This window comes from Mobula hypostoma, chromosome 7, assembly GCF_963921235.1.
Source record: "Mobula hypostoma chromosome 7, sMobHyp1.1, whole genome shotgun sequence".
NCBI lineage: Eukaryota > Metazoa > Chordata > Chondrichthyes > Myliobatiformes > Myliobatidae > Mobula > Mobula hypostoma.
In genome coordinates, this window is record NC_086103.1 from 9,971,615 (window position 1) to 9,988,541 (window position 16,927).

The following is a 16,927-nucleotide window of genomic DNA, read 5'->3' on the forward strand; positions in this document are numbered from 1 at the left end:
CCTGAAGGACAACTCCTGAGGCATCTTAGGTGGCAGAAGTGATTCGACAGACCTCAGTGCCTCATCACTAAGTTCACTAGACTCCTTCTTTGAACGAGACGCCGAATCAGAATCCAAATTGTCATCCATATCCTCAGGCGACGGCAATGAGGTGCTATGGATGGTCCTTGCACCCCCGAGAACAGCCTCCAAGTTTCTGCGTTTAGGAGTCTTTCTTTTACGCTTAGCTTCAAGAGTCCCAGACGGGTTGGGCACATCCTTGGTCTGTGGTGGTATAGAACGACAAGGCTTTCAGGTTCCAGCCTCTCCCTTGGGCCAAGTTCCGGAACTCGATAGCGTAGTCCAGGGGTCCCCAACCTGTTTTGCACCGCGGACCGGTTTAATATTGGCAATGTTCTTGCGGACCGCCCGACCGGGGGCGGGGGTGTTCAAGTAGGGTTAAACTCACCTCAACATGTCTTTTACAGTTAGGGTTGCCAACTTTCTCACTCCCAAATAAGGGACAAAAGTACCAGTCAAATCCCGGGACATTTGCGTTTACCCCAGAAAAGACTACCATGATCATGAAACCTTGCGCGGGCACCTGTGTACGCTTATGTGATGTGCGCGTCAGCTTACGTGCCGATTTTCTTCCCCACGAAACGGTTTCAGCTTAATCTTCCCGACTACACTGTACATACGTTCTTTCTACTTTATATAGGCTGTGCAGTTATCATATAATTCCTGTTTTTACTATATATTATTTGGTATGATTTTGATAGGTTATTTTTTGAGTCTGGGCACGCTAAACAAAATTCCATATAAATTAATGGCAATTGCTTCTGCGCTTTACGCCATTTCGGCATGACACTAACCTATTGTCCTCTATTGTGTATATTGTCTTGTTTATAATTTATTGTAATGCCTGCACTATTTTATGCAGTTTATGCTGTCCTGGGTAGGTCTCTAGTCTAGTGTAGTTTTGTGTTGTTTTTTTTACGTACTTCAGTGTAGTTTTTGTATTGTTCATGTAGCACCATGGTCCTGAAAAACGTTGTCTCGTTTTTACTGTGTACTGTACCAGCAGTTATGGTCGAAATGACAATTAAAAGTGACCAGGTGAGCTTCTTTGCCAGGAAAACACCAATAAATTTGTGCTCTTCACGATCTGTACGGATGAGTCGTCGATATTCAGCGGACAGCGGTTGCTCTGTGTCCTCCTGAAGTCCTAAATGTGCAATGTGCAGCTTAAAGTAATTTACAATCAATTGAATGTACAACAGGACAGTCAATATAACATAGAAATACAATTGTATCAGCATAAATTAATCAGTCTGATTGCCTGGTGGAAAAAGAAGTCCTGGAGCCTGTTGGTCCTGGCCTTTATGCAACGGTACCGTTTTCCGAATGGTAATAGCTGGAACGGTTAGTGGGTGCGTTGGCTCGGGTTCCCAGTGATCCTTCGGGCCTTTTCTAACACCCGTCTTTGTAAATATCCTGAATCTTGGGAAGTTCACAACTACAGATACGCTGGGCTGTACGCACCACTCTCCGCAGAATCCTGCAATTAAGAGAAGTCAAGTTCCCATATCAGGCAGTGATGCAGCCAGTCAGGATGCTCTCAATTGTGTCCCTTTAGAAAGTTCCTTGTCATAACGGGGGCGCTGCTGGCGGACCCAAATGCAAGACACAGACACTGAAGTACTAGGAACAGGACTAGGTGTTCCAAGAAAGCAAGGAAAGTGGGAAAGAAACGACGCTGGACAAGACACGGGCCCTGGACGAGACTAGGATACAGGGTCTGGGCTAGAACTAGACTAGGAAAGCGGGACCTGAGCGAGGAACAAGGAACTTGGAACCTGAACAAGGACTCCGATCCAGGGACTGGACAGGGACCCGGAACCTGGGTCTTGACTCGGGCTCGGAACCCGGATCTAGGCGAGAACAATACATGGCTACAGGACTAGACGTGGAACTCCTGCACAGGACGAAAACACAAAGCCGTGATTTGGACTAGACGAGGTACTTGGACGTGACTTGGATTAAACGAGGTACTTGGACGTGGCTTGGACTGGACGAGGTACTTGGACGTGGCTTGGATTAGACAAGGTACTACTGGACTAGCTTCCTTCCATAGTTCATCTTTTCCCTCTTAATGACCTTCTTAGTTTACTTTTGTAAGCTTCTACAAACTTCCCAATCCTCTGTCTTCCCACTAATTTTTGGTTCCTTGCATGGCCTCTCCTTTCCTTTAACTTTGGCTTTGACTTCTCTTGTCAGCCACGGTTGCAACCTTTTTCCATTCGAAAAATTCGCATTTTTTGGAACATACCTGACTTGCACCTTCCTCACCTCTCGCATAAACTCCAGCCACCGCTTCTCTGCCGTCCTTCCCGCCAGTGTCCCTTTCCAGTCAACTTTGGGCAATTCCTCTCTCATGTCTCTATAATTTCCTTTACTCCACTGAAATATCGACACATCGGATTTCGGCTTCACTTTTTCAAATTTCACAGTGAACTCAATCATTTTATGATCACTGCCTCCTAAGCGTTTCTTCACCTCAACCTCAATATAGCTGCAACATTACCTCTTGGCTCCTAAATTCAATTCCACGATTGATGAAGGCCAAGACACCGTATGCCTTCTTAACCACAGAGTCAACCTGCGCAGCTGCTTTGTGCGTCCTATGAACTCGGACCCCAAGATCCCTCTGATCCTCCAGACTGCCAAGAGTCTTGCAATTAATATGATATTCTGTCATCATATTTGACCTACCAAAATGAACCACCTCACAGTTATCTGGGTTGAACTCAATCTGCCTCTTCTCAGCCCAGTTTGCATCCTATCAATTTCTCGCTGTAACATTTGACAGCCCTCCACACTGCTCACAATACCTACAACCTTCGTGTCATCAGCAAACTTAGCAGTCCATCCATCCACTTCCGCATCCAGGTCATCTATAAAAATCACGAAGAGTAAGGGTCCCAGAACAGATCCCTGAGGCACTCCACTGCTGACCGACCTCCATGCAGAATATGACCCATCTACAACCACTCTTTGCCTTCTGTGGGCAAGCCAGTTCTGGATCCAAAAAGCAATGTTCCCTTGGGTCCCCTGCCTCCTTACTTTCTCAATGAACCTTTCATGGGGTACCTTATCAAATGCCTTGCTGAAATTTATAAACACTACACTTGCTGCTCTTTCTTCACCACTGTGTGTAGCCACATCCTCAAAAAATGCAATCATGCTCGTAAGGCTCGACCTGCCCTTGACAAAACCATGCTGACAATTCCTAATCATATCATACCTCTCCAAAGTTCATAAATCCTGCCTCTCAGGATCTTCTCCATCAACTAACAAACCACTGAGGCAAGACTCATTGGTCTATAATTTCCTGGGCTATCTCTACTTACTTTCTTGAATAAAGGAACAACATCCGCAACCCTCCAATCCTCCGGAACCTCTCCCGTCCCCACTGATGATGCACAGATCATCGCCAGAGGCTCAGCAATCTCCTCCCTCGCCTCCCCCAGTAGCCTGGGGTACATCTCATCGGTCCCGGTGACTTGTCCAACTTGATGCTTTCCAAATGCTCCAGCGCATTCTCTTTCTTAATATCTACATGCTCAAGCTTTTCAGTCTGCTGCAAGTCATCGCTACAATCACCAAGATCTTTTTCCATAGTGAATACTGAAGTAAAGTATTCATTAAGTACCTCTGCTATTTCCTCCGTTTCCATATATACTTTCCCACTGTCACACTTCATAGATCCTATTCCTTCACGTCATATCCTCTTGCTCTTCACACACGTGTAGAATGCCTTGGGGTTTTCCTTAATCCTGCCCGCCAAAACCTTCTTATGGCCCTTTCTGGCTCTGCCAATTTCCTTCTTAAACTCCTTCCTGCTAGCATTATCATCTTCTAGATCTCTAAGATTACCTACTGTAGCTCTCTGAACCTTTCGTAAGCTCTTCTTTTCTACTTGACTAGATTTATTATGTCCTTTGTACACCACAGTTCCTGGACCCTACCATAACTTCCCAGTCTCATTGGAACGTACCTATGCAGAACTCCACGGAAATATCCCCTGAATATTTGCCACATTTCTTCCGTACATTTCCCTGAGAAAACCTATTTCCAATTTAAGCTTCCAATTTCCTACCTGATAGCCACATAATTTCTCTAACTCCAATTAAACGATTTTCTAACTTCTCTGTTCCTATCTCCCTCCAATGCTATTGTAAAGGAGATGGAATTATCATCACTATTTCCAAAATGCGCTCCCACTGAGAGATCTGACACCTGACCAGGTTCATTTCCCAATAACAAATCAAGTGCAGCCTCTCGTCTTGTCGGCATATCTACATATTGTGTTATGAAACCTTCCTGAACACACCTAACAAACTCCACCCCATCTAAACCCCTTGCTCTAGGGAGATGCCAATCGATATTTGGGAAATTAAAATCTCCCATCACGACAACTCTGCTATTATTACACCTTTCCAGAGTAAGTTTACCTATCTGCTCCTCCATATCCCCGTTACTTCTGGGCGGCCTATACAAAACACCCAGTAAATTTATTGACCCCTTCCTGTTCCTAACCTTCACCCATAGAGGCTCCGTAGACTATCCCTCTATGGCGTCCATCTTTTCTGCAGCCATGACACTATCTCTGATCAACAGTGCCAAACCCCATCTCTTTTACCTCCCTCCCTGTCCTTTCTGGAACATCTGAAACCCGGCACATGAAGTAGCCATTCCTGTCCCTGAGCCATACAAGTCTCTGTTATGGTCAGCACATCATATCTCCAGGTACTGATCCACGCTCTAAGCTCACCCGCTTTGTTCACAACACTTCTTGCGTTAAAATAGACGCACCTCAAACCGTCGGTCTGAGCGCGTCCCTACTCTATCACCTGCCTATCTTCCCTCTCGCGCTGACTACAAGCTTTCTCTATTTGTGAGCCAACATCCTCTTCCGCAGTCTCTTCAATTCGGTTCAGACCCCCCCCCCCCCCAACAATTCCAGTTTAAACTCTCCCCAGTAGCCTTAGCAAACCTCCCCGTCAGGATATTGGTCCCCTTCTGATTCAGGTGCAATCCATCGTTTTTGTGGAGGTCACACCTGCCTCAAAGAAGGTTCCAGTGATCCAGAAATCTGAATCTCTGCCCTCTGCTCCAATCCCTCAGCCACGCCTCATATATCCTCCACCTCATTCTATTGCTATTCTCACTGTCGCGTGGCACAGGCATTAATTCCCAGATAGAACCATAGAAACCACAGCACAGAAACAGGCCCATTGGCCCTTCCTAGCTGTGCCGAACCATTTTCTGCCTAGTCCCACTGAACTGCACACGGACCATATCCCTCCATACACCTCCCATCCATGTATCTGTCCAATTTATTCTTAAATGTTAAAAAAGAACCCGCATTTACCACCTCGTCTGGCAGCTCATTCCATACTCCCACCACTCTCTGTGTGAAGAAGCCCCCCACTAATGTTCCTTTTAAACTTTTCCCCCCTCACCCTTAACCCATGTCCTCTGGTTTTTTTCTCCCCTTGCCTCAGTGGAAAAAGCCTGCTTGCATTCACTCTATCTATACCCATCATAATTTTATATACCTCTATCAAATCTCCCCTCATTCTTCTACGCTCCAGGGAATAAAGTCCTAACCTATTCAACCTTTCTCTGTAACTGAGTTTCTCAAGTCCTGGCAACATCCTTGTAAACCTTCTCTGCACTCTTTCAACCTTATTTATATCCTTCCTGTAATTTGGTGACCAAAACAGAACACAATACTCCAGATTCGGCCTCACCAATGCCTTATACAACCTCATCATAACATTCCAGCTCTTATACTCAATACTTCGATTAATAAAGGCCAATGTACCAAAAGCTCTCTTTACGACCCTATCTACATGTGACGACACTTTTAGGGAATTTTGTATCTGTATTCCCAGATCCCTCTGTTCCACTGCACTCCTCAGTGCTTTACCATTAACCCTGTATGTTCTACCTTGGTTTGTCCTTCCTACGTGCAATACCTCACACTTGTCAGTATTAAACTCCATCTGCCATTTTTCAGCTCATTTTTCCAGCTGGTCCAAGTCCCACTGCAGGCTCTGAAAACCTTTCTCACTGTCTACTACACCTCCAATCTTTGTATCATCAGCAAACTTGCTGATCCAATTTACCACATTATCATCCAGATCATTGATATAGATGACAAATAACAATGGACCCAACACTGATCCCTGTGGCACACCACTAGTCACAGGCCTCCACTCAGAGAAACAATTGTGTACCACCACTCTCTGGCTTCTTCTATCGAGCCAATGTCTAATCCAATTTACCACCTCTCCATGTATACCTAACGACTGAATTTTCCCAACTATCCTCCCATGCGGGACCTTGTCAAAGGCCTTACTGAAGTCCATGTAGACAATATCCACTGCCTTCCCTTCATTCACTTTCCTGGTAACCTCGTCGAAAAACTCCAATAGATTGGTCAAACATCACCTACCACGCACAAACCCATGTTGACTCTCCCTAATATCCCAGTCTATCCAAATGCTTGTAGATTCTGTCTCTTAGTACTCCCTCCAATAACTTATCTACTACCGCTGTTAAACTTACTGGCCTATAATTTCCCGGATTACTTTTTGATCCTTTTTTAAACAACGGAACAACATGAGCCACTCTCCAATCCTCTGGCACTTCACCCGTAGACAGCGACATTTTAAATATTTCTGCCAGGGCCCCGGCAATTTCAACACTAGTCTCCCTCAGGGTCCGAGGGAAGACTCTGTCAGGTCCCGGGAATTTATCCACTTTAATTTTCCTCAAGACAACAAGCACCTCCTCCTCTTCAATCTGTACAGTTTTCCATGGTCTCACTACTTGCTTCCCTCAATTCCATAGATTTCATGCCAGCTTCCTTAATAAATACAGACGCAAAAAACCTATTTAAGATCTCCCCCATTTCCTTTGGTTCTGCACAAAGCCGACCACTCTGATCTTCAAGAGGACCAATTTTATCCCTTACAATCCTTTTGCTCTTAATATACTTGTAAAAGCTCTTTGGATTATCCTTCACTTTGACTGCCATGGCAACCTCACGTCTTCTTTTAGCCCTCATGATTTCTTTCTTAAGTATTTTCTTGCACTTCTTATACTCCTCAAGCACCTGATTTACCCCCTGTTTCCTATACATTTCATACAACTCCCTCTTCTTCTTTATCAGAGTTGCAATATCCCTTGAGAACCAAGGTTCCTTATTCCTATTCAATTTGCCTTTAATCCTGACAGGAACATACAAACTCTGCACTCTCAAAATTTCCCCTTTGAAGGCTTCCCACCTACCAATCACATCTTTTCCAGAGAACAACCTGTCCCAATCCACGCTTTTTAGATCCTTTCTCATTTCTACAAATTTGGCCTTCTTCCATTTCAGAACTTCAACCCTAGGACCAGATCTATCCTGGTCCATGATCAAATTGAAACTAATGGTGTTATGATCACTGGAACCAAAGCGCTCCCCTACACAGACTTCCGTCACTTACCCTAATTCGTTTCCTAACAGGAGATCCAATATTGCATCGCCGCTAGTTGGTCTCTCTATATATTGACTTAGAAATCTTTCCTGAACACATTTTACAAACTCTAAACCATCTAGACCCCTAACAGTATGGGAGTCCCAATCAATGTATGGAAAATTAAAATCCCCTACCACCACAACTTTATGTTTCCTGCAGTTGCCTGCTATCTCTCTGCAGATTTGCTGTTCCAAGTCTCGTTGACTATTGGGTGGTCTGTAATACAATCCCACTAATGTGGCCATACCTTTCCTGTTTCTCAGCTCCACCCATAAGGACTCAGTAGACAAGCCCTCTAATCTGTCCTGCCTGAGCACTGCTGTAATATTTTCCCTAACAAGCAATGCTACTCCCCTACCTTTCATTCCTCTGCCTCGATCACATCTGAAACATCGGAACCCTGGAATATTAAACTGCTAGTCCTGTCCCTCCTGTAGCCAAGTTTCACTAATTGCTACAACATCATAATTCCACGTGTCAATCCAGGCCCTCAACTCATCCGCGTTCCCCGCAATACTCCTAGCATTGAAATATATACACCTCAGAAGATTTTTACCACCACTTACAACCTTTCTATCAGCGGATTTGCTTAAACTTTCAACATCATTTTTTGAGATGACTACCTTTGCGGTCCTGCTGCTTAACTTCCTTCCTAACTCCCTGTACTCTTTTTTCAGGACCTCTTCCCTTTTCCTATCTATGTCATTAGTACAAATATGTACCACGACCTCTGGCTGTTCTCCCTCCCACTGCACGTTATGAAGGACAAAACAATACACCTTGTTAATAAGACTATCAACCCGTAGCTAGGTTGATGGAGATTGAACCCAAAGTCCTTTTTTCCTCCGTATTGCCAAAAATCCTGCGATTAATCCCGTATTCTGCTTTCAAGTTCAATCTTCAAAGTGAATCAGGTCATGCTTTTCCAGATTGAAATCCATCTGAAACTTCTTGGTCCAGCTCTGCATCCTACCAATGCCCTAATGTCTCATACAGACTTGCTCGACCAGCAACCCATCCAAATCATTTGTAAAAACCGCAAATAACCGGGGTCCCAGAACCCTGCAGTGAATCACTAGATGCAGAATACGCTGGATCTAAAACCACCCTCTTCCTTCTTAGTGCAAGCCGATTCTGAGACCACGCATGCAAGTTTTTCTGAATCCTATATCTCTTGATTTTCTGAATGAGCGTACCATGGCAATCCTTAACCAAGTGCCTGACTAAACCCACATATACCACATGTACTGCTTTTCCCTCATAAATATGCTTTGCAATGTCCTCGAGGAATTAAATTCGGCTCGTGGTGCATGAGCTGCCCCTCATAAAAGCATACTGGATACCGTATCTCTAATCGGACTGTGCTTCTCCAAATATTCATGGATCAACTCTCTAAGAATCCTCTCCAATGAATTGCCCACCACTGAAGTAAGAATGATTGTTCTATAATCCTCAGCGTATACCAAACTCCCTTTCGTGAACAAAAGGACAATTATTTTCAACCTCCCTCATCTGATGCAGCAATATGTTACCACAATGCCCGTCGTAACCCGGTGCATATGCCGTCTATTCCCGGGGACCTGTGATCAGAATGTTACACCGCGTTTCCTTCCTTAACGTTGAAATATTCTAGCATATCACTTTGTTTTACGTCCGTCTCACTGGCGTATGTCAAGTATTCATTGCTGGTCTTCTCTACTTCCTCCAACTCTTGGCAAATATTTCCTCTTCTATCCCTGATATGTTCCATCCTCTAAATCGTCATCCTCCTTTTCTTGACATATGTGTGGAATGCTTTGGGAGTGGAATGCAGGTGGAGTTCCTTAATCTTACTCGACAAGACATTTTTCTTCGCCGTTTCAGCTCCCTAAATCCCTATTAACTCTTTGGATTCCTGTCTGATCATTGCTTCCTAAATCTTAAGCAGCTTCATTCTTTCTCTTGACTAGATGTTCTACATATCTTGTCAACAATTTTCCTTCATTCTGTTATCCCTTTCCTGCCTGAATGGCACAAACCGAACTAACACCCCTTGAAGTGCTTCATAATCAACGTCCACTTTTCCGTTTTGAATTTCCATGAGTACATTTGTTCCCAATTTATACTCCCAATTTCCTGCCTAAAAGCATTATAATAAACGCCCCCTCAATTAAAAAATATCCTGTACCAGTCTAATTCGACGTTCTCCATCCCCCTCTCCGGAATCGGCTGTACTATGTTATTGAAATCACGGATACAAGGTTGAGTACAAAGATTACTGAGAGTGATGCAAGTGAAGTAGGCGAGCGGCATTGCTGATTAGAGAAAGCATCACAAAAGTATGTGAAAGTATGCGGGAGGGATCGTCAAACTGGAACGCATCGGCAGAACTTAGGAATTATTGAGCTTGCAGACTTTGGACAATAGACAATAGAGAATAGGTGCAGGAGTAGACCATTCGGCCCTTCGAGCCAGCACCGCCATTCACTGTGATCATGGCTGATCATCCACAATCAGTACCCGTTCCTGCCTTCTCCCCATATCCCTTGACTCCACTATCCTTAAGAGCTCTATCTAACTCTTTCTTGAAAGCATCCAGAGAATTGGCCTCCACTGCCTTCTGAGGCAGAGCATTCCACAGATCCACGACTCTCTGTGTGAAAAAGTTTTTCCTCAACTCCGTCCTAAATGGCTTATCCCTTATTCTTAAACTGTAGCCTCTGGTTCTGGACTCCCCCAACAACAGGAACATGTTTCCTGCCTCTAGTGTGTCCAATCCCTTAATAATCTTATACTTTTCAATCAGATCCCCTCTCATCCTTCTAAATTCCAGTGTATACAAACCCAGTCACCGGTTTATGTGATGGTTTTCCCACTATTTAGCGTGGATTACAAGAACAGATATGCACGGAAAATAGGAATAATCTGATAGCAGCGATGATCTTAACTTTCCTCAGTATAATGGGATTAAAAGGATTAAAAGGTGCGTTGTTTGTTATGTACATCCAAGAAGGAATTCCTGAACAAAATGCAAACTGTACTTCCAGACAAGGCTCTGTATCTGAGCTTAAGTTAAAGGAAAAACTTGTCAGGTGCTGGAAGTACTAGTTCGAGAACACTTTGGAAACAGCAGCCACAGATTTAAAAGTTTCCAGATATTATGGAAAGAGAGAAGGTTGACCAAATTGGCGTCCTCACTTGGGGGGGGGGGGCGGGAACAGATGTCAAAGATGAAAGACAGGAAGAGGCAGAGGTCAATTGCGAGCAGGTGCCTAAGGGAGAAACTAAAGCTGATAAGCGGAAGTGGCAGAAGATGCAGTTATCAGGGATTCAATGCCAGCATGTTCTGGCAAAATTAAAATGCAGAGGTGGAAAGGTTAGTCAACTCGTATGACAAATACTATTGAAGGATTGTTCATCAAAAAGGAATGGTAGAACATGTATAAGAAACATTGCTCAAGCGGTTACTTTGTGCACGGTAGTACATAAGAAGAAAATTAGTGGAAAACAGAGGTAATAAAATCAACTTTTCAAGATCAAAAAGGCGCCCGAAAAATATTCCAACGAATGAATGTAGCCAAATCCTAAATCAACAATTGTTCTCCACGTAAACTATGGAAAAGGGCATAGAGTATAGTGAATTTGTGAAGGGACATGCTGATTGTACAATGCAAGTTTTAAAGAGGTGGAGGTATTACATATGTTGGATTATATACGGATGAATATTTCCGATAGCTATGTATGATCCACCCCAGAATGCCACGTTAAGGAACCGAAAGAAACTTCTCGTCTTCATTCGACATAAGTGAGGTATCAGAAGAGCTGAAGAAACTAGTGTTATTCCTTTATTTAAAAAAAAAATGAGCAGGAGTAAGTCAGGCTACACAATAGCCGTGAACCTTACTTCATTCTTTGGTAATGATTGTGGACAATTCGAAGGGACAAGAGATATTAATTCGGAAGGTTAAGAACTGGTTAGGGATGGTCTACATAGCATTGAAAGGGGATATCCAATCCAACAAAACTGACTTTGTTTTTGAGAAGATGACCAATAGCATTGATGAAGATAGACTGGTAGATGTTTTCTATGATAGCCTTTATTTAGATGGCATCATTTCGTTAGACATATGATATATAACATAGAGCAGTATAGCGCGTTAAAGACCATTAGGCCCACGATACCATTTCGAAATTTACTTGCATCTTCTCCCCTTTCCCTCCCACATCTCCCACAGTGATACTCTCTGTGTAAAAAGAACACTTCTGAAATCAACCCATGATTTTCTTGAATCAGCTTCAAATTACACCCCGTCGCATTAAACATTTCTTACCTGGGAAAACCTCTCTATCAGCCCATTTTATCTATACCTCTTATCATCTTGTACAAGTCTAAAAGTCACCTCTTGTCCTCCTTCACACCAATCTGAAAATCTATAACTCACATCGCATATTCTCATGCGTCATGTTCTCCCATCAAGGAAGAATCCTGGTAAATTTCTTCTGCACCCTTTCTAAGGCTTCCACATTTTTTCTATAATGAGGCGAGCGGAGCTGAAGGCAATACTCCAAGTGCAGTCTAATTAGTGTTTTATAGTATTGTAACATTAACTCGCAGCTCTGAACAAAATAGAACTTCTCAATCACGGTTGCAGCTCTTGTGACACTTTTAAGGGATCTATGGGCATGAACCCAATAATCTCTCTTTTCCTTCCAACTACTAAGAATCCTCCCTTATAACCTGCATTCAAATTGTGTCACTTCACATTTGTCCGGCATTGACATCCACCTGCCACTTCTCAGTCTGCCTCTGCATCTTATCAATGTTCCGTTGAAATAAATTTAACACATTCCAATATGGTAGACCTGTCCAAAAAATTAGAGCCTATGAAGGACAAAATACGAGCTGGACATTTTCTAAATTTGTCTGGGTAATATGAATCAGAGTGTATCTCTGGAGAAATTTTCTGATGGAATTTAATCCGTAAAATTGGAAGTTGATGCATGTTTATAACGCAAATAGGAAAATCACAGAATATAAGATTCAGGAGCATACGTAATATTTGTGATTCAGATTAATTCAGAGAGAGTAATGTTTGGAGTGAATTCAGAAGTCCGACGGACCAGATCATTTGCTTTCCACTACTATAGCCTTTTAACTCCATAATTGCATTTACTGGGAAATATTGTGTTCACGAAATATTTCTGGAATTACCACTAGAATCTTGATCTACAACATTTCAAAAATAATATTCAGTGCCTCTTGCTGAACGCTAACAAGACAAGAACAATAGGTTCGGTCCTCACTGTGGCAGAAATTAGTCTGAAATCAATATCCATTGTTATCTTACAATGAACAAAATGTTACTGCCGTCCCGCTGACGATAGGTATATGTATAAAAAGGAGCAACTTTGACTATGTCTAAATTATAGTCGAATGACAGGAAAGGCGAAATGGCAATTCAGTCTATGCTTTGATTCCGACATCAAACACCCACCTATACGAATTTCATCTCCCACACTCACATTCCGGACACCCCCGAGTCTACACACTTGCCATCAAGTAAGTTTGAAGCAGTGCAGAGTAGCCTGCAATCAACTAAATATTTAGCATGTAAATGGAAGTTTGAACAGCCAGGCGAAATACCTCAAGTCATATAGAGAGCATTTAAATTCCACACAGGAACGTCTGAAGTAAATAATGGAACTTGTCTCTTTGGAACCAACATCTGTTCTATACCGCCGTAAAGCTACGTCCGCACCAACAATTACGGAACTCTCGTCAGAATCTAAATGCGTTCAATATGTAAAATTTCGAAATAAAAAAGAGATAACTTTAAATGTCTAACATTTCATTGCAAGCAACGTAGACATCAGAAATGATCAAATGCAGTAAAACTATTGCCTGAAAGAAGGGAATTGACAATGGGTACATTACTTCTGTTACGTTGCTTTACAGAGAATAGCAGTGACTTCCTTTTGATCAAGTGCCAAGTAAACTAAAATTACAAGATGAGCTTCTTTTCAAGTTTAACTACTGTAAACAATTACCTTAAAAAAACTCAATTGTATGCATCACTCCATACAAACAGCAATATATCTACATATCTTAGTCAACACTACATATCTTTATCGTTGTCTGTTGTGTGTTCTATGAAACTTACACCTGGGTTTAAGTAAGAACTGCAGGGCAAATCAGTTGTAAAATTATTTTCCTGAACCACAAGCGCTTAAATTATCCAGAGGCAACGTGGGATGATACGGTTTTAAAAACAAGAAATCGCTCCTAGATGAAGCAGGTGAGAGCGTAACAGTGTAATTATGCGATTCCCGAATTGGCAAAGTCCGTCCAACACCTACATAATTCAGAATTTCTTTTGGCACAGCTGTGCGATTAAAGTCGCTGGATGAATGCTCCCAACCGCAGCAGCACGTTCTAGCATTATAATCATAAATATTTCTATCTTGGCTGCACTTTAGAATGACCAGCAAAACAATCACTACTAGAAATATACAAGATGTTGATCCCAACGTAACAATCAAGGTCAGATGTAAGTCTGAAAAATCAACATTATCTTTTGGCTTATTTGTTAATTCAGAAAAGCTTTCGGTAGCATTGTGCAGGAATGAAAACAGAGCAGTAGCGGTACTGGAGAGACTTGGTTGTCCATTGTCTTTCACCAAGATTAAAAGTCGATGCTTATGACTATCATCATTGTTAAACTTTCGGGAGATTCTAATTTCTCCAGAAAGAAATCCCACAGTGAACAAACTACGATCTGTAGCTTCCAAAAGTTGGTACGAAAGGCGGGCGTTCTGTCCTGAATCTGCATCAGTTGCAATTATTCGGGAAACAACCAAGCCTGGAAATGCTGACTGGGGTACAATCTGAGTCGCCGCGGAATTGTTCCATTTAGATGGCGATACTATCACTGGAGCATTGTCATTTTGATCTAAGATCACCACATTCACCGTGGCGGTGCTGCTCATTACAGGTGATCCACAATCAGAGGCTTGAACTTTGAATTGAAACTTCTTCAATTTTTCATAGTCCATGGAGCGCAGTGCGTAAACATTCCCACTTTCTGAGTTAATAGATACCGCGCCAGACAAATAAGCATCTCCCATGGGGCTCTCCACGAGGGAATACAATACTTCGCTATTCTTGTCAAAATCGGAGTCAAAAGCTGTAACAGTAAGTATAGATCCACCTGGTCTATTATTTTCCATGAGAAACGCCTGATACGATGACTGAGTAAACCTTGGTACGTTATCATTAACATCTGAGACTGAAATGAATAACGTCCTGTTTGCTGAAAGAGAGGGCTGCCCTGCATCCCAAGCTGTAATAGAGATATTATAGGACGAAGTGCTTTCTCGATCTAATGCATCGTTAATTACTAACTTGAACTGGTTGTTCAAAGACTTCTGAAGTTTAAAGGGGATATTCGATTGAAGTCGACAACGAACTTGTCCATTCTCACGAGCATCACGATCTATGACATTTATTATAGCGACTACAGTCCCGATGTCGTCATCTTCACGCACATTGTTGGCTACGGATGTTACCTTTATTTCCGGAGCGTTATCATTAACGTCAATTAATTCAACGATGATTGTGGCGCGCCCGCTTAATGCCGGTGAACCTTTGTCTACAGCTTGTACCTCAATATCATAAACGTTTTCTGTTTCATAGTCTAGAGATCCATTCACATAAATCTGTCCCGTTTCTGAGTCTAAATTGAACAACCCTTGAAATCTTTGATCAACGTGTGGGCTGAAAGAGTATTTAACCTCACCATTTTTTCCTTCATCTAAATCAGCAGCGTTTATCGTGGTCACTATAGTACCGGCAGGTGCATTCTCCACAACATTAGCCCTATATGTTTGATGACTAAAGGTGGGAGCGTTATCATTGACGTCTTGTACAGAAATAATAATTTTCGCTGTACCAGATCTTGGAGGAATCCCACCGTCAATGGCCGTCAGTATTAGTTGGAATTCGGACTGCTGTTCGCGGTCTAGCGGTTTTTCTAGTATCAGCACTGCAGTTTTACTCCCATCGGCTGTGTTTTGTTCCTTCAAACGGAAGTGTTCATTTGAGCTCATTTGATATGACATTACTGTATTGGTTCCCACATCCGTGTCCTGCGCTCTCTCTAGAGCAAAGAGCTCACCCGTTGCGGTAAATTCAGAGACTTCTGAATAGTATTCCTTCTCTGTAAATCTGGGCGCATTATCGTTTATATCCAATATTTCCACTTCAATCCCATGCAACTCTAACGGATTTTCTAAAACTGCATCATAAGAAACAAAACAAGGCGACAGTTGCTTGCAGATGTCGTCCCTGTCGATTCGCTCGTTCACAACTAAAATGCCATTATTCATGTTTACCTTCAATAACTGAATCGCATCATCGGCGACCAGCTTCAATTTTCGAGTGATGAGTTCTCGAATGCTTAGGCCTAAATCCTCAGCGATGTTGCCAACAAAGGCACCGAGCTCCAATTCCTCGGGAATCGAGTACCGAATTTGTCCGCAAACAATGTCCAATACGCACATAAGGTGAAAGAAAGACAATCCTTTTCTGACTACTATCGCCATTGTTCCGGTTAAACTAATCAATTTACCCTGGAACTTCCATTAATCTTTGCAGAACTAAATACGAAATGCGACAGGAGAAAATAGCGGTCTAAATTTAGTATTAATGCAATTTAGAGCAGAGGGGTTCTAATGAACCTAGCTCGGCGATAAAACAGTGAGCGTTTGCTGTCCTCTCCCTTGTGTTCCAAGCGCAGTAATGCTGGAGGATGAGGAGGTTAAGAAAGAAGGTGTAGATCTCTCGCAACGCTGGGGTTTCTGATTGGTAGACAGCGACACAAAGAGTCCTTATCCATTACTGCACCAAATATTTCTTAAAGCTGGTCTTCCAGAAATTGAATCTCTCTTATTTAATAGTGCGCAACTAAAATTCTCACGAGCGTTTGAAGCTTCCCGAGATTATCGCTTTATGCGTCGGTTATTTGAAGTTTCGGCTAATTACGTAATTTTAAAGCTCTTACAATTATTGAAATAATGTAGGCCGAAGGGTTTTTAGTATGTTACACTCTTCTATTTTTTGCACAATATATGAATCATGATAAGCGTTGATTTCGTACCAGACTAGTATTTCACCAGCGTTGCCAGGTGTTAGTTAGATGACAAGGGCAATGTCCTGAAAACATTAGGAATGTCCGAATTAGTTGCAGTTTCTAACTTCGAATATACGATAAATACTGTTCGAGATGGTTGAACTGTAGGAATGTTTATATGGAATACGACCCGGCGCTTTCCGGTTTTCTGAAATTTTAGCGAAAAATTTAGCTTCGGATAGC

The 16,927-nt window shown here is 42.5% G+C and overlaps 1 protein-coding gene across 1 annotated transcript; it reads right to left on the reverse strand.

Annotated features, from left to right (window-relative positions):
- Positions 1-13,760: 13,760 nt before the first annotated feature.
- Positions 13,761-16,157, reverse strand: LOC134349873 (protocadherin-10-like). Its single transcript, XM_063054838.1, has one exon. It carries the CDS (start codon positions 16,155-16,157, stop codon positions 13,761-13,763), a length of 2,397 nt encoding a protein of 798 aa, XP_062910908.1.
- Between the last annotated feature and the right edge of the window lie 770 nt (positions 16,158-16,927).